Raw genomic sequence first — 22,700 nt, 5'->3', positions numbered from 1 at the left:
AGAATTATATATAAATACTAGAAAAATTAAATCTTTATATAAAAAGTATGTTTATATAAAATAATAAAAACATAATTTTTACAATTTTTTATTTTTTTAAATAATTAAATTTGTTATATATTTTTTAATTTAATTTTGATATAATGTTAGATAAAATATTTTATGTATCTGTTTAATTATATATTATAATTAAAATATTTTTTATCATTATTTTTAAAAATAAAAAATATATTCTAAATTAGTAAATTAATCCGTTCATTTTAAAATTTTATATGCAACATAGGTACATATAATAGAACAAAAGATAAAAAATAAATAATAAGGATGAATAAATCGAGAATAAAATAAAATATATAAAGTCACGAAAAAAATAAAATATTAGATTGATACCTAAACTATAATTGTTTGAATTAAAAATTGCAATTGAAAATATCAAAAAACAAAAATAATGAAATTGAAAGATACATAGAGTCATGGAGAATTATATAAAAAAATTGGAGAATTTAGAATCTACTTTTTGATGAAGAGAAGATGGTCATTAGACAAGGAATAGAAAAAGAAAGTTGAAAATATAAAAATAAGAAGAGGGTTTAAGAGAATAAAGAATTGACGGTACAATAATTAAATTTGATTAGATTAAATAATAGTCAAAATAATAAAAAAATAAATTTAAAACTTTAGCAAATTGAATTTATTTTATTTGTAATGGGATCATTTAAAATTTGAAGTGGGAACATATTATATATAATTATATTTTTTAAAACAAAAATTAAAAACATCATGAGGGCAAGTGCCCCCTCATTGTTATGCTTGGGTCCGTCCTTAAATATTACTAAAGTAAAAAAAAGGGCTAAGATTCAACTCCTTTCTCTTAGTTACCGAAAACCATCGACATAATATAATAACTCATGTACTCAAACTCTTTGTCAACCTATATATGGATTTTGGTAAATATAAGTGTTAATTATACTAATTTATATATACGTATATGTGTAGTCACCAAAAAGAACGATAAATAAGTCACCAAAAAAATATATACGTATATGTGTATAAATATTAATAGAATGTCAAAAAAATTAGTATATAAGTCAGCTGTTTTCTTTTTATTATTTATAAAATGTGTATTAAATCTGAAACCAAATAGAAAATTAAATGGTGGATTGGACTGATAGGCATATACTACGCGAATGCAACTTTAATACATTGCATTCCAATATTCCAATGCTTACAACTTAGTGTAATCAAATCACGTTAATAATCAAGATCAAATCAAATTCACATTTATAATCACATTTGTAGTGACTTATAGTGGTTGAGACAATGGTGTTCATAAAGCACTGCCCTTTCTCTGGCGATGATGACATAAATTAAATAGCAATAACTTTCAGCATAACATAAGAGGCATGAGATATGAAGCCAGCGTTTTCAAGAACTCTTCCCCCAGCAAGTAAAATAGAACATAAATAATTTATAAGGAACAACTTGGAGGGTAAAATTTAGTATAGTCAGTAATCTAGAAATATTCACAAAAACCTACGACATTCAAAGCTAGAAAGATTCTACTTCTTCCTTCTTTTCCTCAAAAATGGCATTGCACTAAATGCCCCATTGTAGTTTCCATTATTATGATTAACATTCTCAGGTACAGAGACCCCCATTTCATTTTGATCATTGGCACTAACATTTGGAAGGTTATCATTTGGCTCGTTGTCAACATTGTAGGCATTGCGTCCCTCTTGCATCTCGCTGGGAGCTTTATCGGTGCCAGAAAATAATATCTCAGAACCATTTTTATGATGGTCAGTCTCATCCATCATAACAGAACAGTGCAGAAATCCTTCAGTATCAGCAGTATTGACACCATCAACTGCATTCTGATTGCTAGGTTCATCACTATCATCTAAACAAAAACCACCTCCTAGTTTAAGGTAGTCATCACAAGAGTCAGCATTAACAGTAATATCACCATCACCAATTCCTGGATCTGGATGAGTAGTTTCATCAGCATCTGTGAAAATTTGACCTTCCCACCCAAGATCGTCTCTAGGGAAGTTCCTGGTTGGAGCACTACTTATCATATCACTCTCTTTACCTCTGCTTAAACCAGTTGCAGAATCCCCACATGCACCAGGAATATCAGATAAATTTTCTTCTAATGGATCTTCACACAAGGATGATTGATTCCTCGTATCAAATGACTCATTGAGTTCTTCATCTTCTAGGTTCTCAAGTGAATAACTGACAGGTTTTCTGGAACGTGAGGACTGTAAATTGCACAAAATGTAAGTGGAACCTTTTAATTCCATTTGATTAAATCACATTGAAAACCTAAGAGTATCGCTTAAATAGAAGACTCCCTTCACTTTACTTTCCATAAAATAAAAGATAAGTGTCTTTCATTTTGTAGATGAAACCAGGATATGTAAAAGAAATAACAGCAATTATGCCGCGTCCCGCGGAGTTGGCCAAGTTTTTTAGGAACATTGAAAACAAAGTTTGAACAACCTCACGCATACTATTCAAACCCCTCACCACTACACTACTAGTGGGTTGTGGAGTCAGCTAGATAAATCAACTGATTCAATGTCATGCTGTAAATAATGTTTCCATTCAAACCACTAAAGTCTAAAGCATTTTTTTTATAATTTTACCTATGGTTTTTCTATTTCTCTCTTTATCTCTGTCTCTATTCAACTCTGTCTTTAAAGACCTCCACATATGTTTAAATCACCTAAGAAATATTCTAACATTATCAGAAGAAGTAAAATGGCCAAATGGAAACACTAACATCTAGAACCAAATTAAGATAGATATTGACAATTTATTCAAATAAAGTTCCATCAAGGTTTGTAAAGTTCCTTTCTTGGTCATTTTCATCTACCACCAGACCCAGCTAACAATCTGGTTACAGGCATCACAGGATTTAGAAGCACCAAAAAATAATTATTTTTCTTTTTTTCTTTACGTTAACTAACAATTAACTATAAGGCCTCCAACAAAGAAACAACTCAGAATGAACGATCAATAATATATTTGTATATCATAAATTTGAAGGGCGAGCATGAATCTTACCCTTCGAACCTCTTGAGGAACTTTTGACATATCAACATGATCATCAGTGTCGCTACTAGAAGATGATGTTTCAGATGATTGATAAATGAGACTTTCCTTTTTCCTTCCATGTTTTACTGCCAAACTTCTGCCTCTTCCTCTGCCCCTCCCACTTCTATTTGAAATCAATGGATTACTATCACTTTGGTCTTTTTCAGACTCAGTACCTGGCTGTATATTCTCCACTGCAGACATAGCAGAAGCTGAAGGACCATCAGTGATTGTCTTTCTCTTTGACATTGCCTTCCCAAGAGTGTCCCCGTCATTCTTCCTTTTCCTTGATTGTTTCACTTTAGGTTTCTTCAAACTTTCAAGACTTTCCTTTGTCCCCTTTAGATTCTCAAAATTTTTGTCCTCAGATTCTAGATGATTTCCTCTCCTACTCTTGCCACTGTTGAAATCATCTTTCAATTCTGAAGGCTGCTTACCAGTAATCCCTTTTACAGCTTTCTTAATTCTCTTGCTTCGAATTTTTGCAAATCGTTCATTGAAACTATAAAACGCTTCCAAACGCAGTTGAGTCTGTATTAAAAGGTTCAACTAATATAAGGTATCTATTAGACGGAATATAAACATGACAATAGATAATTGATAATTAGATCGCTTGCCTTTAATGGCCAATTAGTGTCATCCTTTATTACAAAGAAAATGAAAGGGGTTTTCTTTATGTGTAGCCTAATGACACATGCAAAAGGAAAAAAATTCATAATATTAAGTACTCAATTGAATTAAAGAGAAAAATACTAAATGCTTTTGCATCTTTATTACCTCGTATTACTCATTTTATAGCACTTTTATCTTTTGTGCCTTAACATATGCTATAACACATTAATAAAACCCAAATAACAATTTAGTCTTGGCAACCATGGAGAACCTAGAATAGATGAGGAAAAAGGGAAAGAGAAGAGGACGGGGGTGTCAATGCAAGCCTCTAACCTCGTGTTTGTTATATTCCTTTAAAACAGGTAATAGTAATTCATCTGCTTTCTGGCTAGTCCACCCAAATTTCTCCCAGCACAATCTGTATAGAGAACAGAACTCAGAATTCAAGGAATACACAATGCATATTCGAAATAACTTAGAACTCTCAGAATGCCTGGTCCATATAATATTCGTAATCTGAACTCCCCTGAATACACAGCCAGAATTAGGCATTTTATCTGTATGGAGAAATAAAATAAAGAATAGCCCTTTCTTTAGGGAAGTTCAACAGGCTAATGGGCATGTGAAAAATACACCAAAACACCCTGTTGAAATTGTGAACATTTGAAGGAAAGTACTGTTAATAGCTCAGAATGATAAAAAATGAGATATTATTCTATCATATACTCTCCTTTCAAGGCTCATCCAAAGTCATATATAATCAACAGTGAAACAAATGCTCATTTGGATGATGTAAGAGGTATAGCAATAAGGAATATAAACTTACTTTCGAAGAACAAGATGATCTGGCTTTCCCCAGGTGAAAGGCTCGGTTGACTTGTCAACTTGTGGAGAATAATAAGCAGATATAACTGTTTCACTTGGAAAAGAAGATGGAATATGCCAATTCTTGCTAACATTTCTCTATTTAAAGCAAAACAAGAAGATGAAAATAGTCACATACTCCCATACAAAGTCAAAACAATAAAGGTGAAATTGTCCTTCAATATATTATTTAAACCAAAAAAACCATGTAAGCAGGAAATCAATTACATGTTTCTCAAAAAATGTTTGCTTGATTTCTTGGTCATAATCCAGCGAATCCTCTTGTTCCTTAATATGACTATTAATTTGATCCGACGAAGGCTCTTTTGATCCTTTCTTTCTTGTATTTGATCCACCTTTTGTATTCAACCATCCAAGAATGGTGGGATCTGGTGACTCAACCCACTGGCGGAATTTCAAGAAGCCATCTTTCTCAGGGAACGCATTCACAACCTCAATAGCATTGACAATCCCAATGCCACTACATTAACATTAAACACTGATCTGGTAAACTGCAAAAAAGTGGAATCTACACCAAGCACGCCGCCGAAAACCTACTACAAGATACAAGGGATATCTATACATAAAGTATCATAAATTTCTTTTTTTTTTCTGTAGTGTCATCTAGTACTTCTCACTCTAATATGAAGTAAATAATAGAAACAAATCAAATATAGACCTTTAAAAACATCTCATGAAGAAAGGCACTGCAACAACTAGGCATAACTATGCTCTAGAAATGGCAAGGTTCTAGTTGTCGTACCTTACACCTTCAGTATAATCACTCCCAAGTAGTAGTGCCATGCGTACTAATTTTTCCCTGCTCAATCCAAGTTCCTTCTCAATGTCCTGAACCAGAAATGATAAAAAACGTTAAAATAAGATTGTTTGCAATATAAGTTTATTTAAGAGCACTGCACAAATCCATACCTCCATGAAGTATGTCTCTACATATTTGCGGTCATCAAATATATTCTTGTAAACATTACGAGCTCCAAATAGAAGGACATCAGAATCATCAGTTATAACACCATCAACCAGTTTTGTAGTTTCCAAGAAAGCACACTGTGCCTCAGCTTCCATTGGGGCAATAATATATGGCAATCCAAACATTTGCAGTAATTCCTACAATGTAATAGATTCATTAGAGTCATAAGAGATCACAAGAAACTTGGAGAAAGATACACATATACGGAATGAGTAAACAAAATGAGAGGAGAAGCAAATGTTAAACATTTTAACAATTATATACAAAGTATAATGACATGGCCAACTAATGTACTTTACCTGCATTGATGAAATGATGTTTGAATAGCATAAAAAAGGAAACACATTAAACTGATATTTAGCTTATAGCATTATAATTCAACAAACCATGCAGGGACTTCAAAGAGACTAGAAATTGATCTATTCACTGGCTATTTTAACTTAATTGCTCCAATTATATGCCAGAAACATTTCTTCTCCGAAACATAAGAATCCTAGTTTTATCAATACTGATAACTTATCAACTTATTCTTGGAATTTTTTTTTTTGAAGTTAAAAAAAAAACCTATAAATACAAAAGTGTGTATATCAAATTGCACCACAAGATGCAAATACAAAGTACAAAATACAAATTATACCTCAGTGATACTTCATACACAGTTTACACCAAAATCATCATTCAAGAGTTTAGTGGATATCCGAGTCCATAGCAGAATACCAAATTTAAGTGAAGAGTGGAAAACACAACAGTAGCCATTTTGACAAAGCAATATTCAAGTCATGAAAATATATTGCTCTTGTATGCATAAGTTTCAGTACACACCTGACATTCTGTGAACAATTCACTGTTCACAGATTCTGCATTTCTTTCAAGTTTCTTCTGCTCATTTTCAAGGTTTATATATTCTTGACCAAGTATTCGCATTTCCTCCTCCAATCTAACCTCATCTACATGTGCTGGAAAATCTCCTGAGGTGTTAACTGCATTTTTCACAAGATCAATATTTCTTTCTCCTCTGAAACTTCCATCATTGTCCACTGCAGCTAACTTTGGCCCAATATCAACATTTTCTGTTGATCCCTTCAAGGATGATTCTGTCAAAGGAGTGGCAAACTTGGTATTATCATCAGAATTAATCAATGGCTGAGATTCATTATTATAGTTAGGTTTCTCCTTACCAGTGGAACCAAGTGGATTATCCTTGGAAACATTTTTGCCATCGGAAGACATCTTAGTATCATCACAATGTTTATCCAACAATTGTTCTGCAGCCATATGGTCATTGTCCTTCATCATATTTGCAACTGAAGTCGAATATTCAGAATGAGAGCATCTATTCAGTACATTAGGCTTTTCAATCAAAATATCCAGGTTACTCGAAATAGATGCTACATATGACTTTGACTGACCCCTAGGAAAATCAGAAGTTTGGGAGTTGACATAACCATCGCCATCCACATTTCCATGAAATATATTTTGTTTAGAACCATCTTCCCTAGGAGAAGATGAAACAGCCATACTATTTTTTATCTTCACAAATGCATCTTCACCATTTAAATTCATTGCACCAGAAACATCCAAATAATCACCATGGGTTAATCCATAATCCAATTTTTTCTCATCAGCATTTGAATGCTCATCTACAGATGATAGGTGCTTAAGCTCTCCATCTCCTATAGTCTCAAGACTTCTCCTAATTGCTTCCTGCAAATTAGACTCCTCCTCCAATTGACCTCGAGTTGGCTTTTTCCCAGACTCAGATGGGCAACATATGGTACTTTTATCACCATCACAATCTCCTTCCTCCCATTCTACTTCACTCTCATCATTATTATCCCCTTCAGCAACAGAAGAATTCCATTCCACTTTATTATTTCCAGGAATGAAGGTACTCTTCCCTTCAACAATTCCTTCTTCCCAGTCACAATCTGAATCTGAATTAGAAGGTTGTTCTTTTGCTGGAATACCATCAGCATGAAATACTGTCCCTGAATTTCCTCCTACTAAATTAGCAAATATTTCATCTTCAGCATCAATGAGTGCATTCTTGCTATCATATTCAAAGGATACCTCTATAGAAGTATCCTTGTCAAAGACAGATTGCTCATTTTGCACTTGCTCATTTTGCACACACTCACCAACTAGATCAACATTCATAGTTTTTAATTTACCAACAGAATTGGTCCCAGAACTTTTTGATGGACCATTATTCTCTGCACTCAAAATTGCATCAATATTTGAAGCCTTGTTGATGTGTGTTCTTTCCAGCTCAATCTCCTTCATCAAGTCCAAATTTCTTTGCAAATCTCGGGTCATACGCATCCCCATAGCTCTTGATCTGCTAACTCGAAATTGACCCCTCTCATCTAGGAAGGTCTGAATTCTTTCATCAACAGATTCACTAGGTTCATTGCAAACCAATCCACTTGTAGTATTAGAACCAGCTGATGCAATAATATTAGCAAGGTTCTCCACAGGATGTGTTCCTTGAGCCTTTCGATGAGCATCATCATTTTTCTCTGATCTGCTTGATGCAAGTTCTCTGTGATATTTAAGAATGCAAAGATTAAGGAAGTTCTTTACATGAAAACTCCACCAGACATCATATTCAATTCATAGGAGAAGCACTACCAAATACTGAAAATAAGATTACTCACTGTTTGTCACCAGTAAAAGATGATGAGAATATGTACTCCCTGTTGGCTTCAGATGCAATCCGTGAAGTTTGGATACCCCCTACTCCTCTTCCAGCAGCAGCTTTTTGCACTTCGTCTATCTCTCGTCGAAAAGCAACTGTTTTAAGGTAAGCTTCTATTTGTAGCTCAGAAAATTTTGCAGGATCCTGAAAGGGCCAGTCAGATCACATACAATAAGCACATGGTAATGAGGAAAGTTACTTCTACTTGAATTGAGTAAGCCTAACTAAACTCCAGAAAGTTAGCTCATGAGGTGACAAATGTACAAGCTCTTACAAAGGCCATCTAGGACTTATCTCTAGGCAATGAGGGATTCTACCAAAATGAAAAGAGTTAATAACAGTTGCCATAGGCAGAAAATAAAATCACCCCATCAGGCACTTGCACTATGCCCATCCATATGCGATTATCTGCTTCAAAATCAGTCCAAATCGAATACAACCCTAAATAATACCAGGTCTCCAATCAAACAGTAGCCACATTTTACCCAAGATATACCGACATAAGTCGAACAGGAACAGTGTCTAAAAGTACACAACACTATTCATGACAATTGCAACTTTAATTTTGGGCATGGGCATTTACATTTATTTCAATGCATGAAAAAATAAATATGAATTCTTTACCAACCTTCTTTACTTTTTGATACTTTTGTCGATTCTCTGCAATTAATCGCTCTCTTATCTGCAGAATAATTATTCAACAACGACATCAGAATTAATGTAACGGTACTTAGGCTATAGACAATACTTTATGAGCTCAATTACCTGAACTAGGAGATCCAGTTGCATTGATGGAGGTAAAGAGGCCAGAACAGCTGGATCAACTCCACCATGCATTGCAGGCTGCAAAAACAACATCCAAGCATATGATTCACACAAACGTTACTCTTAGTATGCGTTTGGAAACCCTGAGATTCAAATTATTTCAATAATTAATTATCAACATAACTTTTTTAAATAATCAAGTATATGAAAATCAGTTTATGTTTGGATGGATCCACTTAAAAGTTATTGTTAAGTAGTGCATTCACTTAAAACCATTCTTTAGCTAGCAATCTTTAATTTTTTCCCCAAACATCACTAGATTTTTAGGAACAGCTTCTTCACTTGTGCATGCATGAAGTTTTAAATCCTTGTAGATATGTTAACATTGCCAAATTGGGTAATGACTAAGAGCAGTTGCCTGAACTATGAGAATAAAACACACATGAAATATCATAATTGACGCACAGAAATATAAGCTGACCAGTATCATCTCTTCATCTTCATCATAGTCACCATCCTCTTCCTCAATGGCTGAAGCCCCAAAAAAAGTTGATGCATTACTCATAGACTTTGCAATTCCCTCCGCAGCAACAGAGGCTGCTAACCTAATAAACTCCAAGACAAAATACTTTATAACCAAGCTAAAATGCTACTGTGTCAAAATTTTGACAAATCATGGATCTTACATTTCATCAATTTTGTCTTGATTGTCATTTGTTGATATCACATTGTCACATTTTGAGCTACAACCACCCAAGTCACTTTCTCTGAACAGAATCCCCTTACCCTTGCCCCTATCATTGACCTCACATTGGTTCTGCAGTTCATCTTCCACTGGTGCTTTTGTTTTCTTTCCTTTAAGCTGTTACAAGCATAAATGCTGAAAGGTTACATTTAAACCTGATGAAAGAAATGCAATACATAAAAAGAAAAAATGCACAAGCAAGTAAAAGGAAGATGATATTTTCAAGATAGAGTGCACAAGCACACACATTCTACGAGAGAATAATCTTTGAAATGTTTTATCAGTTCCTTCATTGCAATATAATAAATAAGAAAAAATATAAAAATACAAGCTGTAAAGATTAAGAATATCATCCAAAATGTTGTTCAATGGCTAACTCTCTGGATACTTTAGCATCTAGGGGTGCACATGGGCCGGGTGAAGCCGGGTTTGATGTGACCCAGACCCGACCCGAAATATACACATGGTCTATTTATTAGACCCGAACCCGACCCTAGACCCGATGAAACCAATACACTTTCGGGCCACAATTATACCGGGTAAAAACAGGGTGAAAACCGGACTGTTAACATTACATTACGTTGATACCTTCTTGTAAGCTAGCATGTAAAAATATCCAAATTTCCAAGACTTCAACCATTATTTAACATGGTAAAATTCACTTAAAAAAATATAACAAGAACCAACCCTTCTTCAAAATTAAAGCATAACCACAATCAATACTAAAGCATAACCACAATCAATACTAATATTGTCTAATAATACCAAATATTTAAATCAATACAAATAACACAATATTATGCATTTGTCTAAAGTCTTATGCATTCTAAACATAAAACATTAACTTATAGTCTTATAATGACTAATAACACAAAATATTAAGGTTTACAATACTTAAATTTCACATAAGAATAGTCATGATTCATCACTAATAACACAAAATATTAATTGTGTATGATGACCGGACCACCGGGCCGACTTCGGGTGACCCGAGTTATGGCCCGGACCCGACCCGAAATAATGACCGGGTCTATTTTTGAGACCCTTACCCGGTCCTAAACCCGATGAAATCACACCAAATTAGTTCCTAAAGTGTTCGGGACCGGGCCGGGCCGGGTTATGTGCACCCCTATTAGCATCTTCAAAGATTCTTGGGTGAGCATCCTTAGATAAGTTCTATTAACAAGGTTCACAAGTTTTGGTGGCAGGTAAGAAGCAAATCTTTGTGGCATTGGGCAGTATATGCCACTTTCAGGAGTATTTGAGCATGTGCAATTCTCGCACTTCTAATTTTAGATTTTCAGATAATTCATTTTTAAGGATACAATTAGACACTGGCCTCTATATGGTGTAAAGCTCATGATCTCTTTAGAGGACTTCCCTCAAACATGTTGAGAGATTGGAAAGCTACACTTCACTAATCTTTTGTTTTAATTTTTTGTTGGGAGGATCATTTTCCCTCCTTCCTTGTATCATCATCCTATATATATGTAAAAAACTGACCTGTGCAAGAATATCAAGTTGCATTGACTCTGGTAAAGCAGCTAAAACAGCTAAATCTACTTCATTGTCACAAGGCTGCAGGAGAAGAAAAAAACAATATAGATCAGACAGCAAGAAGTGCAAAAGGATAAACATTGACAAATATACCACTTTAGGATGTCACAACTAATATAGAAGAACAAATATGGCCTTATTACCCATTATAGCTCTGATATTTACTTTAAAGGTGTTTAGGAGTGAAGCAAGTTCATGCCAGGAGAAAACAAAGAGGGCCACAATAAAACATAATCCCCAAGGGCAACTGTAAATAGGATCAGAGAAGGAGGTAGCTAGAGAGTAGAAGATTGGGAATTCAAATAGTCAATTAGAGGTTATTATAGAGCATGTTGGGAAGTAAGTTTCGTCATTACATTCGGCTGGAAACAGAAGAGGGAAGGTCTAGTCACTTCATGAGTTTTGGAAGAGGTCAAGGAACTATTAAAAGTCCCGTGTCATACAAATGATTCATGGGTTTCTCAAACACATTGTTGGGCCCCACCAATAATAATGCAGTACCTTTTCTTTAAATTGTCTTCTTATTCCAGTGTCTAACACTACGAAAGGTACAATACAAGCTACAATCAAGAATGGGCCATATGATAGTAAGGGCTACTTCTAATCAATCCATCTTCTAAATTTGCAAAATTTACCAGTATCATTTCTCCATCTGTGTCAAATTTCTCCTCTGAAGTATTAGGTACAGTAGATGGCACTTCTTTCCCGGCTAGCATTCCATTCTCCTCTGCAGATATAGATGCTGCCAACCTAAATTAAGTCATGCAAATATCAAAACGTTTAACAGTGGCATTCACGATTTGCCCCCTTCATTTCAGTAAATATGTTATATACATGGATTACATTTCATCAAGTTCCTCCTGGTTGCGACTTCTTGACACAACTTCTTGCAAGAAATTTCCTGCCTCTGTAGCTGCAAGTTTAGCTGAAGACCTAAATGAATAATTTTAAATAATGAGGCAAGCATACCTCACACAAAAGAAAGCTTTAACGATTTACAACAACAGATGTTGCTTACATTTCATTTATCTCTTTCATGTTACTTTTTCCTGGATCACTATCGACAAAGTCCATCCGATCAGGTTTTTTGCATCCCTTGGCATCACTCTTCTGCTGCAGCCTCTGGTTCTTAATGTCATCAGCAACTTCTTTCAACCTCAATGCCTTTAACTATAGAGCAAAGTTGAAAAGGAAAAACGAAAAAACAGAAGGTGAGGCTGACGGAATACATGAAGCCAGTAACTTAGACAAAATGCACCATTAATTCTTTACCTACTCAGCCATTAGAACAAATGACCTGTATTTATGTGTCTAAATTTTAAACTAACTACAAGCACAGCACACAGCAAGACTCAGCCCACAATTCTCAGACATTCGTAATGCATAAAATCAGGAAAAATTTCAATCCAACACTAGGACCCCATCTGTATAGAATTAGAGATGACTTATTTTTAACCTTTTTGAAGTAAAAATTTACATATTTTCAACTTTTTCAACGTAATTAAATTTTCAATTTCAATACTTTGCTAGCCGAGACATAATTGAGTTCAAGTGTCCTAACAAAACTCAATGTATACAGGACGCCGTAAAGGATCAAGGTGAAAAGCATTTGATTCAATAACTGAGGCATAGCAAAGCCTGAAAACAATCACTGTCAAGATCCAAATAACTTCGACACTACACAGCAGGGAGTAAAAGTGGTTTAGCCCAAGGGTGGAAACAAAAATTGACTTCACTATCAAAGCTCGCATTTTATTATAATTTTTTAGAAGCCTTACGTGATTGAGAAGTAATTTCTCTGCAGTCTTGCGGACTTTGGCCTGGGCGTTCTCACGCTGCCTGCGGCGGGCGATGACGGTGCGGCGCTTTAGGGCGGGGGTTCCGCCGTCGAAGACAAACACTGGCTTTGTCCTGAGGAACAAGAGCTTGCAAATTCGACGAAAGAAGCCCAGCAAGTGAGCGTTTCGAACCATTTCGCCCTTCTCATCGCGCATCGCCTTCATAAATTGCACCATCCATATGCTCGCATCTGCAGAAGAAAGAGCGAAGGGTCGTGGCGTTGTTTATTCGTTCAATAATGGAGCGAACAACGGGAAAAAGAAGTAGCGAAAAATAGGAGACAGGGTTTTACGAGGACGTACCGACTGCAAGGGTTTTTCCGGCGAGGGTCTCGACGGAGACGCGGCGGCCGACGGGGGCGAGTAGTTCCCAGAGACCGTGGACACCCATTGTCTTGCGGCAGACGCTTCTGCTTCTGCTTACTGCTGTGCTTAGTCTCAAATTCCCTCTGCCGTGATTAATTTGTGTCAAAAGTCTCAACTATCAAATTTTTTTTTTTTTTTCTTTACTGATGCCGTGCCAAGGGGATAGTAAGACTACAGTTAATCATTTGAGTCGGTCGTTTGTTGAAACGGCGTCGTCGTTTAGTCTATAACCACAAAAACAAATCTCCTTTATATATAAATATAGGCGAAGGATTCCTTGCTCCCACTTTTGTGTGGGAGTATGATTAACCTACAGTAAAATAATTACAAAATGTACCCCGTTTTTTTTTTTTTAAAAAATTTATTAATTAAATTTTGATCCCTTAACTTTTGTTATTTACACTTTTTCCCTTTATCTCTTAGTTTCAGATTCAGTTTCACATTCAACGAAGAAGAGAGGTCTGCTAGGGTAACGCCATTTTCTCATCTTCTTCTCTCTTCTCTCTGGTTCGCCTATCCTCGCCGCCACAACACGCATCGTCCGCCGCCCCTCCCTGCGTCCGCCGCCAAGAGAGATCTGCTAGGGTAACGCCATTTTCTGATCTTCTTCTCTCTGGTTCGCCTACCCTCGCCGCCACAACACGCATCGTCCTCCGCCGCTCCCTGCGTCCGCCGCCACTCCCTGCGTCCGCCGCCAAGAGAGGTCTGCTAGGGTAACGCCATTTTATCATCTTCTTCTCTCTGGTTCGCCTACCCTCGCCGCCACAACACGCATCGTCCGCCGCCGCTCCCTGCGTCCGCCGCCGCTCCCTGATGACACTGAAATAGGACAACTTTCCTCAACCCCACTTCTTGTTGAGGACGACAAACCCAGCAAGGTATACTTTTTCCTCTGCCTTCTTCTCAGTTCGGTTTGATTCTTTTAGAATAGTCAAGATGATGAATTTTGAATCCTTAGGTTAGATTCATCAAAGCCTCCATAAATGCCTAGAATGTTACCATTTTGGTTCTCAAAAGAATGGCTTCTGCCATTGGTGCCATGTTCATAAGAAATACTGCCCCCTTCTGGTTTACTAATATTGTCACTGTCTATGGAAGAAATTAGTTTCTTTCTTTCTGAAATCTGCAATTGATGAGTTGAGATTGGCCATGTAAACATTTGCTATGAAGCACAACATAAGCATAGTTACAGTAGCCTTCTAGATGAACAAACAAGCATATATAGTACTCTTGGTACATCCATACTAAATATATCTAGATACATTGAATTGTGAGTGTACTGAGTTTTCAAGGTGACAGATATTTTGAAACGGATAGAGTAAATACAACACTACTTTAGGATAAAGCAGAATATACCTGTTGATGTAGGTCCCTTTGCAAAGCAAGAACCTTCTTCCTCTTTTTCAAATAGATCAAGCATCATGCATTGCTATTGTTGTTATTATTTTGCAGGAAAAAGCTATCACGGTGATTTCTCTTCACTTATTTTTATGAATGTTAAATAAGGGAAAACTTCAGATGTTGAGTAATAGAATTACCAAGAAATAGTGTGACAAAAAAGGAAGTAAACAGAATATACTTTCATAAATTTTATTTTGTAGCAGTGGAAACTCAAGTTTCTCTCTTTTTTGTTTCTTTTGCAGGAAAAAGTTTCAGGCCCTTCTTCTCGCCTTGCTGCTGCTCCATCCGATGTTGCCTCATCAGTGCTAGGAATGCCTTACAAAGGTCAGTTTCCATATCATTTTTCATTTTATTTACCTCTAAAAATATTGTGTATCTGCATTTCCTTGCTTTAGTGTTCAAGCATAAAGAACCTCCTCTGAACTTTGCAGTGTGTTTTTTTGCAGCAATTGGAGGTCTAATAGGTACACTCATGGAGCAAAATGCACAGGCCTTCAACCAAATCTAAAAAAATCTTGCTTCTCATATGGTGAGTCAAGAGTGTTTGTAACTTGTTGAACAATCAGATTCCTTTTATAAGTTTATTATTATTATTATCATCTAATCAAGCTTTCTCATCATTTGCCTCCTGTAATGGGTGACAGATATCTGAGGTTGTCAATACTCAATTCCACGAAAGATCTGATAGATATCTGTCGGAAGCACAAAATTGGGGCAATTGGTAAATTTTAAATTGCTTTTGTTACTATATTACCCTATTTGGCTGCATGTCATTGTTTTCATGTCTTATCCTAAAAAAATGCTAGTCATTCCTCATTTGACAAGATGTTGATGTCTTTCCTGTTCAGTTCCTATGCTGATACTGAATTTTTGTTTATTATCCCTTTTTTCTGGTTCACGCGTTCTAGTAATTGGTTAGTGAAAGCTGTTAATGCTATCTTATAATTGAAATTTCTTTGGTTTGTGAAAGTTGTCCTAAATTCCCCCATATTCTAACCACATTGAATCTGTTGGTCAATCAAATGGAATAGTTTCGACAGCTTTCTCTTCCATGAGTGTTTTAAATTTTGATATTATTACTTTTATCCCAGCTTAGACTTTAGTGTAAGATGTGAGTGTGTGTGCGTGATTCCATGAAAAATCTGATAGATATCTGTCGGGAGCACAAAATTGGGGCAATTGGTAAATTTTAAATTGCTTTTGTTACTATATTACCCTATTTGGCTGCATGTCATTGTTTTCATGTCTTATCCTAAAAAAAATGCTAGTCATTCCTCATTTGACAAGATGTTGATGTCTTTCCTGTTCAGTTCCTATGCTGATACTGAATTTTTGTTTATTATCCCTTTTTTCTGGTTCACGCGTTCTAGTAATTGGTTAGTGAAAGCTGTTAATGCTATCTTATAATTGAAATTTCTTTGGTTTGTGAAAGTTGTCCTAAATTCCCCCATATTCTAACCACATTGAATCTGTTGGTCAATCAAATGGAATAGTTTCGACAGCTTTCTCTTCCATGAGTGTTTTAAATTTTGATATTATTACTTTTATCCCAGCTTAGACTTTAGTGTAAGATGTGAGTGTGTGTGTGTGCGTGCGTGCATGTTTTATCCTTTAATACCTTCTAAATGATGAATATTATTTTTCAAAATTTGTACTGATTTTTCATCTGTTAATATATGGCTATTTAAAATTGTCAGACTCTTAATTCCATTTTCGAAAAAGTTTTTTTCTTTGATATATTTTAAGTCTCTTCTGCCTTATGAGTTTTCCATATTAGAAGAAATAGTGGGAGAAGAAAAACTGGTAAGAAAAAACAAATGAAGAATGGGTTATTTAACTGTAAATTTTTATAGTTATGTTTTCTGTGCTCCTATGAATGCACTTCATGCTCAATTTTATATTGGCAGCAGGGTCATTTTTATTGTTATATTTTAATCTCTCTTGTCTATTCTCTCATTTCTGGATTTTTTTTTTCTTGTAGTGTTTCATGTATTCAGTCTTAATTAGAGCTTGATCATTATTTGTATCCCGGATAAAGGTGATGAATCAGGGCCAATCATACTTCATCTGGATTCTTTGAGTCTTCACTCTAGCATATCACTATTTGATAACATCAAAAGGTTAGGATGAAGTAGCACTTGATTTATTGTATACCATATATGTGACATATCTAGTTCATTTCTGCTCTGGTTATTAGTTCTTAAACATATCACAGCTTCCATATCTTGTGACTTCAATACCATCCTATGTTACAAGTAGGTGTTTTTCTTATGTTCTTGTAATTTGTAAGCATATATGTAGATTAATGTAAAATTGACCTCACCATTGTTTTATATTATTCATTCAACTTGGCCCAGTATTCTTAAAATGTATAGTTACAAACAACCTATCTAAATCCATACGTATGCTTATAGAGAAAATCATGTGTCACAAAATGGTCCTCTGGCCTTCTATCTTAATGACATGATACAAGTTTGAAAACTTAAAACATATGCAGATTTTACAGTTTGAATGAAAGGACTGAAATAATGAATAGTTATTAATTATTATAAGGATTGTACTGTTGTTGTATTTAATGGTGCCACTGAACATGGTTTGTCCAAGTTAGTTGTCATGTTGTTCCAAGTCATTATTTCAGCAGGAATGGCATATGCATATCTAATCTTGCGAACAATCTATTTCTATGGATTGAGGTGGCAGCCAAGCAAACTTTGCGGGGTTCTCAAAGGGAAAACAATGTGTTCTTCAGTGGCCACGAGCGGCGGGGATTTTGTGACATGGGATCAGAAATATAGATAGATTATAGATAGAGGATATATACTCTTTAATATTTTGTTGTCCTTTGCACCCACCGCATGCATAGCTGGCATTGCCAATTGTTCTTGTCTTTCTGTTTTTTTTCTTATAGTTTCACCATTAGATTTTGGATTCACGCTTCTTCATTTTCCCTTAATACAATAAATGAAACTCGTGTCCAATTCCATGATTCCTAAGATTGACACTATTGGATTGATTTCAATTTTAAAAGATTGTGATTTGTGATGGCTGGTACTCGGTGTTTGGCAATTTATTTACAAACTTAAGTTTCATTTTGAATTGTGTATTGGTGTTTAGGAAGTTATGGGTCAGGAATTTTCTCATGAAGGGGTTAATAGCGAGCATACATCATATGATCAGTATGAGCAGGAGGAAGGAAAACATGAGGAAGTTGATGTGGATTATATGGATGAGGACGACACAAATGTGGAACCAATGTTCGATTATCACGGCTTCGATGAAGGGTATAACATTGACTCACTCGAAGACATTGGGATGATTGAATTTTGGAACATCAGGGATGAAGATGTATGTCATTTTCACTTTTCTGATGTCGACATTGCATTTGAGTTCTACAATAGATATGCAAGGACAAGAGGCTTTAGTGCTCGGAAGAACAGGACTAGGAAGAGTCGTGCGGGCGCACTTAAGTTGAAGAATTTTGTATGTCATCGTGAAGGATTTAGACCGCCAAATAATTACGGCATCGGAAACCTTAAGAGAAAACCTACACCCGAGACAAGGTGTGGCTGCAGTGCAATGATGGAGATTCGTGTAGATGCACCTAGCGGTCGTTGGTTTATTTCTTATTTTTCTGATGAACACAATCATCCGCTTCTGGATCCTCGGTTGACTGGATTGCTCCCTGGGCATAGATTCATGTCCGAGGCTGATATTGGCCACATGGTTAACATGAAAAAGGGTGGGATTAGTGTTGGGCAGATATATCGGGCATTAGCAAATCAGGCAGGTGGCTACGAGTATCTCTCTTTCACGCAAAGGGACATGTACAATAAAATAGCAAAGCAGAGGCGCCAATTACCCGGTGATGCATATGCAGCTTTGAAGTATTTAGAAGATCAAGCAACAAATGACCCTTCTCTCTATTTTAATCATCACATGGATGCCGATGGTACTTTGCGCAATTTATTCTGGTGCGATGGTCTCAGCAGGGCCGACTACTCATTATTTGGCGATGTGCTGGCGTTTGATGCTACCTATAAGAGGAATAAATATATGTGTCCACTGGTGGTATTTTCTGGTGTCAATCATCACAATCAAACAATTATCTTTGCTGCTGCTTTAATTTGCGATGAGGAAAAAGACACATACAGGTGGTTGCTACAACAACTGAAGGTAGCAATGAATGGGAAAGCACCTGTTTCGGTGATCACGGATGGTGATCTATCAATGAAGTTCGCCATTGAGAAAGAGTTTCCTAATGCACATCATAGATTATGTGCATGGCATCTGATTCGCAACGCAACAAGTAACATTGGCAAGCCCCAGTTTACATCCATGTTTAGAAAGTGTATGCTAGGCGACTATGAAATTGATGTATTTCGTCAAAAGTGGTTTGAAATGGTTGAGAGATTTGGTGTCGAAAACAAGAATTGGGTCCTAGATATGTATAAAAAGAGACATTCATGGGCAACTGCACATATAAGAGGGAAGTTTTTTGCTGGTTTTCGGACTACTTCTCGGTGCGAGGGATTAAACTCGATCATTGCAAAGTATGTCAACTCAAGGTACAATCTGGTTGAGTTCCTACAACACTTTAATCGTTGTGTCGACCATATAAGGTGGAAAGAGGTCCAGGCTGACCTCGCCTCTGTGAATGGGAGACCCATTATGCAAACCTGTTTTCAACAGTTAGAGAGGAGTGCTGCGAATGTTTACACCCTATCAATATTTCATATGTTCCAACCAATCCTTGTACGGGCTGCATCAATGAAGGTAATAAATATGAGGCAAACTGGCTCTTATGTGATTTACTCTGTCGGTTTGGACCAAACGCCAAATGAGATGTGGCGTGTATTCTGTTGTGACATTGAGATGGAATTCAATTGTTCATGTATGAGAATGGAATCATTTGGCATACCTTGTGAACACATAGTTTGCGTCTTGGTGCATGAAGATATAGAGGAGTTGCCAAGGTCATTAGTCTTGCCTCGGTGGACCAAGACTGCCAAAGTGGGTTTGCAAAATGCGGTTGGGCTTCATTGGGATTCTTTGATGCTAAGTCAGTACGGTTGTTTGATGGATTGGTTTAGACAACTAGCCAACTTTGCTTGCCGAGATAACGAGAGATTTATCTTTACACGGGAAATGGCTATGAATTTGTTGAAACAATTTAAGGAGGAAGATGCTGCACAAAAAGGGGGGGTCAATGATGCAGATAGTGTAAGAGATGGTGTGCAAGTGGATGCTTCTGGAGCTGGGCTCGCAACCAATGATCTCGGACATAGCATGCCAAGGGACCCAAGAAAATGTAGGACAAAAGGGGGGGCTTCACAGTCCAATAAAAGAAAACATCGATGTGGACATTGTGGCATGGAGGGCCACAATCGAACAACTTGTCGTGTTCGTCGTGGCATCTCACAGTCAGAAGGCCTTGGAAATGACACATTTGATAATGACTCGGATGACCACATGAACATTGAAGATGACTCATTTGTAAGTATCTTTACCAATGAGGTATGACAAAGTTTTATTTGCTGCTTATTAGCTAGTACTAATGATATTATATTGCTGATATTATAGGTATATGATGAGAGTGCTTCCTACAGTAGCAATGAGGTGCTGTAATAAGGTATGGTTAATGCTTTAATTTTATGGTATCCTCTAATTTTTAGTTGATTTGGGATTGGTGTAATTTTTAATTTATTTCTGTTATATTTAATCTTATTCGAATTCAGCTTTTGCGATGGTTGATGTTGTTCGTGTTTATAACTAAAGGCTGAGGTTCGTACTCTTGTTATGGCATCATAGAAATGTGAAGCATTTGCTTTTTTATTCCATCATAGAAATGAAAAAAGAAAAAGGTATCTTGGTTGATATATGTGGAGATCATATCTCCGATGATCTGTCAAAATAAATGGAACTTGATTTGCTGTTGGATTTTGTGTTTTCTAGTAAATGATGACTTAAAAGTAACTGTTGTTTCTGTTGATCCAAGGTGAACCATATGCTTGAGGAAAATTATATGCTTTTACTATTTCTAGGCTAGGATGTTTTCATCTCTGATGATATGATTTTCACTTTACACTTCTGCGCTTGTCATAGTATTGTTTAATCTATAATGCTTGTCATAGTATTTAAAATATTAATCTATAATGCTTGTCAATTATCTAAGTTGAGACTTGTTTCTACATTCTTATTCTCATTTGTTATTTTCTTTGCTCTTAGCAGAACAGGAGTACAGGGGAGCTCACCCTTTTGAACATTTACCTTTTTTCAACTGCTGATTCTTAAGATAGCCAACTTAGAATGGGTAACTGGGGGACTTGAATGGGTAATTTCGGAGAGTGATGTAATTTTTTTTTTTTGGGTATTTTAATTGATTTCATGTAATCTTTTGTTTTGGTAGTAACTTAATGCAATTTTAACATTTCAAAAAGTTTTTATAAGGTATTGTATAATTAGGATCAAACAAGTGAACAACACTGATATAACTTTAAAATAATAGTTCATATAATATAATATTATATGAAATATACATCTAAGCAGCATTAAAGACCCAGAACCCTAAAATTTTAAACATGGATATTGCAAGGCATTCATGAAAGATAAAAACACAAATCACCAACTACCAGCTCAGTTGGCTGTCAACCAAAAACCTTTGATTATTAATTTTCTTCTCAATGAGTAAACTTCTGTCTTTGATAAATAAATTAAAAAAAAAAAACTGAACCAAACACTGGCGTCACTGGCTAGTATAGGTTTGCATTTTTTTAAAAGTTTAATTATTTTTTTAGCTACATTGTTAATTAAGATTTACGCTCCCTTTGTAAATCTATGTCAAAAAATGAAATTATGTTTATTCCATAGATTAATAAATTATAATCTAAAGTATTTAGTTTCTCAAAAATATATGTAATGTCAGTTTAATTCTCGAAAAATTTGTAATATCAACTCAATCCATCAAATATTATAAGTAACATCACCCTAATTTCCAAACATATTTATGGCATGAAATCAGTTCATAAAAAATGTGACACCTCTAATCTATTTGACCATTTTTTTATGACATCAAATAACTTTGAAAACAATTTTTTATTCTTTACACTAAACAAAATAGAGTTAACCACCAAAAACAAATTCTAAAAAGAAATTTTAAAATGATAAATAACCTTTGTCAAAAATAGTCTAATCATAAATAAATTTGAAAAATGTTGTTTCATAACATTTATTTATGAATTATACCACTTTTTTATTTTTTCGGACTTGATGAATTATACTGAATTTTTTCTTTTTTATATTGTATTATTAGGTGTGAAATTCTTTATAATAAACCAAACTATATGTTAAACATTGCTACTTTCATTTATAAAATAATATTTGTTGTTACAAATTGTCAGTGATGTTTTGCTTTTTATAATTAATTTTTTTATTATAAAACGTCAATGATGTTTTGTGCTACTATCACAACCATATAAAACACTAAAATAATCAAATATTTTTATATTTCACATTAAAAAAGTTAAGAAAAATTATTGTAAAGGATCGTTAGAAAGATTCAATTATTAAAAAAGACCTTTAATATTAAAATTATTAAAAAGGACTAAATTTCTTTATAATATTTAAAAAGAAGAACTGAATTTTTTTATAAAAAACAAATATATCTTTAATTATTTTTTATTTACTTTTTATAATTTTTATATTAACAAAATAAAATTATAGTAATTTATATTATTTATTTATTTATTTTTTTACTTTTCCAATCTT

General features: G+C 35.1%; 2 protein-coding genes across 15 annotated transcripts; one reads left to right on the top strand and one right to left on the bottom strand.

Annotated features, from left to right (window-relative positions):
- Window positions 1-1,422: 1,422 nt before the first annotated feature.
- LOC112755245 (DNA repair protein UVH3) lies at window positions 1,423-13,691 on the bottom strand. Of its 7 annotated transcripts, none has more exons than XM_025803210.3 (21): window positions 13,473-13,630; window positions 13,110-13,360; window positions 12,350-12,501; window positions 12,175-12,264; window positions 11,967-12,081; window positions 11,278-11,352; window positions 9,716-9,891; window positions 9,511-9,634; window positions 9,030-9,107; window positions 8,893-8,946; window positions 8,224-8,408; window positions 6,976-8,108; window positions 6,745-6,870; window positions 6,389-6,660; window positions 5,509-5,703; window positions 5,342-5,427; window positions 4,807-5,059; window positions 4,541-4,677; window positions 4,048-4,132; window positions 3,073-3,633; window positions 1,423-2,264 (listed from the first exon to the last, which is right to left on the bottom strand). In XM_025803210.3, the coding sequence occupies exons 1-21, from the start codon at window positions 13,558-13,560 to the stop codon at window positions 1,560-1,562; spliced, it is 4,941 nt and encodes a 1,646-aa protein (XP_025658995.1). In that variant the 5' UTR covers window positions 13,561-13,630; the 3' UTR covers window positions 1,423-1,559. The 7 variants fall into 7 exon arrangements, with proteins under 7 accessions (XP_025658995.1, XP_072077402.1, XP_025658998.1 ...); XM_072221301.1 differs by having other exon boundaries at window positions 12,175-12,256; XM_025803213.3 differs by having other exon boundaries at window positions 6,745-8,108; window positions 9,495-9,634; window positions 13,473-13,691.
- A 49-nt stretch (window positions 13,692-13,740) lies between these two features.
- On the top strand, window positions 13,741-21,471 carry LOC112755246 (protein FAR1-RELATED SEQUENCE 5). Of its 8 annotated transcripts, XR_003178952.3 has the most exons (10): window positions 13,820-13,868; window positions 13,959-14,413; window positions 15,179-15,260; window positions 15,383-15,465; window positions 15,581-15,657; window positions 16,918-17,056; window positions 18,051-20,429; window positions 20,517-20,565; window positions 20,672-20,717; window positions 21,165-21,471. XR_003178952.3 is itself a non-coding variant. In XM_025803214.3 (9 exons), the coding sequence occupies exons 7-8, from the start codon at window positions 18,057-18,059 to the stop codon at window positions 20,559-20,561; spliced, it is 2,418 nt and encodes an 805-aa protein (XP_025658999.1). In that variant the 5' UTR covers window positions 13,820-13,868; window positions 13,959-14,413; window positions 15,179-15,260; window positions 15,383-15,465; window positions 15,581-15,657; window positions 16,918-17,056; window positions 18,051-18,056; the 3' UTR covers window positions 20,562-20,565; window positions 21,165-21,471. The 8 variants fall into 8 exon arrangements, 2 of the variants coding, with proteins under 2 accessions (XP_025658999.1, XP_025659001.1); XM_025803214.3 differs by lacking the exon at window positions 20,672-20,717; XM_025803216.3 differs by lacking the exon at window positions 20,672-20,717 and having other exon boundaries at window positions 21,162-21,471.
- The last annotated feature ends 1,229 nt before the right edge of the window (window positions 21,472-22,700 follow it).

The sequence above is a fragment of the Arachis hypogaea genome, chromosome 16 (assembly GCF_003086295.3).
Source record: "Arachis hypogaea cultivar Tifrunner chromosome 16, arahy.Tifrunner.gnm2.J5K5, whole genome shotgun sequence".
NCBI classification, from domain to species: Eukaryota; Viridiplantae; Streptophyta; class Magnoliopsida; order Fabales; family Fabaceae; genus Arachis; species Arachis hypogaea.
Note: the sequence above shows the minus strand (reverse complement) of the source record. Positions and strands in the feature narration are given on the sequence as shown.

Excerpts from the sequence above, each read along its gene's own strand:
- LOC112755245 (XM_025803209.3), bottom strand. The coding sequence starts at position 13,560 with ATGGGTGTCCACGGTCTCTGGGAACTACTCGCCCCCGTCGGCCGCCGC. Across the intron at positions 12,265-12,349 it reads ATGAAAGAGATAAATGAAAT|GTCTTCAGCTAAACTTGCAG; the intron begins GTAAGCAACATC and ends TTATTCATTTAG. Across the intron at positions 9,892-11,277 it reads AACTTGATATTCTTGCACAG|CTTAAAGGAAAGAAAACAAA; the intron begins GTCAGTTTTTTA and ends TGCTTGTAACAG.
- LOC112755246 (XM_025803214.3), top strand. The coding sequence starts at position 18,057 with ATGGGTCAGGAATTTTCTCATGAAGGGGTTAATAGCGAGCATACATCA. Across the intron at positions 20,430-20,516 it reads ACATTGAAGATGACTCATTT|GTATATGATGAGAGTGCTTC; the intron begins GTAAGTATCTTT and ends CTGATATTATAG.